The sequence below is a fragment of the Buceros rhinoceros genome, unplaced genomic scaffold (assembly GCF_000710305.1).
Source record: "Buceros rhinoceros silvestris isolate BGI_N320 unplaced genomic scaffold, ASM71030v1 scaffold18341, whole genome shotgun sequence".
In the NCBI taxonomy this organism is placed as follows: domain Eukaryota; kingdom Metazoa; phylum Chordata; class Aves; order Bucerotiformes; family Bucerotidae; genus Buceros; species Buceros rhinoceros.
This window is the reverse complement of record NW_010393862.1, coordinates 17,485-18,003: the sequence shown is the minus strand read 5'-3', so window position 1 is coordinate 18,003 and position 519 is coordinate 17,485. Positions and strand designations below refer to the sequence as shown.

The 519-nt window shown below is 41.4% G+C and overlaps 1 protein-coding gene across 1 annotated transcript in view; it reads left to right on the top strand.

Moving 5' to 3' along the window:
• PLEKHH2 (pleckstrin homology domain containing, family H (with MyTH4 domain) member 2) overlaps positions 1-519 on the top strand; it is a gene marked incomplete at its 5' end in the record, with an annotated part of 21,209 nt that overhangs the window by 7,199 nt on the left and 13,491 nt on the right. Inside the window, 2 exons of the mRNA XM_010145038.1 lie at positions 101-209; positions 314-426. Coding sequence (XP_010143340.1) covers positions 101-209; positions 314-426 — 222 coding nt within the window. The remainder of the gene's footprint in view (positions 1-100; positions 210-313; positions 427-519) is intronic.

The window sequence follows — 519 nt, the reverse complement described above, 5'->3', positions numbered from 1 at the left end:
AGCAGGAGCGGGTGGTAGTGTTCCAAGTTGAGAGCAAAATCCTGACGAAGCAGCTCCTTCCAACACGGAATGAGTGAGCTGCTCTGTTTTTCTACTGTAGGACACGTGGCTTTACCATCTGACAGTTGCAGCTGGAAGTACCAGCGTAAATGTTGGATCTGAGTTTGAACAACTTATTTGCAAATTATTAAATACCGAAGGTGATACCAGTAAGTCTGTTTTAATTTCAACATACTAATCTTCTAATGCTTATGTATGGAACATACTTGTGAACTGAATGAATCGCAAACCCTATATATTTTTATCCTCTTAGCTTCTCAGATTTGGAGACATCCTACTCTTTGCCACAGCAAAGAGGGAATTGCTTCCCCTCTGACAACACTGCCATCCGAAGCCTTGCGAACTGAAGCAATTAAATTATTTAAGGTAAAAGCATAGCAGGTGCCTTTTTTATCCCCCGGCTTACTATTCTACCTCTTAGCTAGAGAACAGCTATTAGTTGGCTTCCTAGAGATGTTC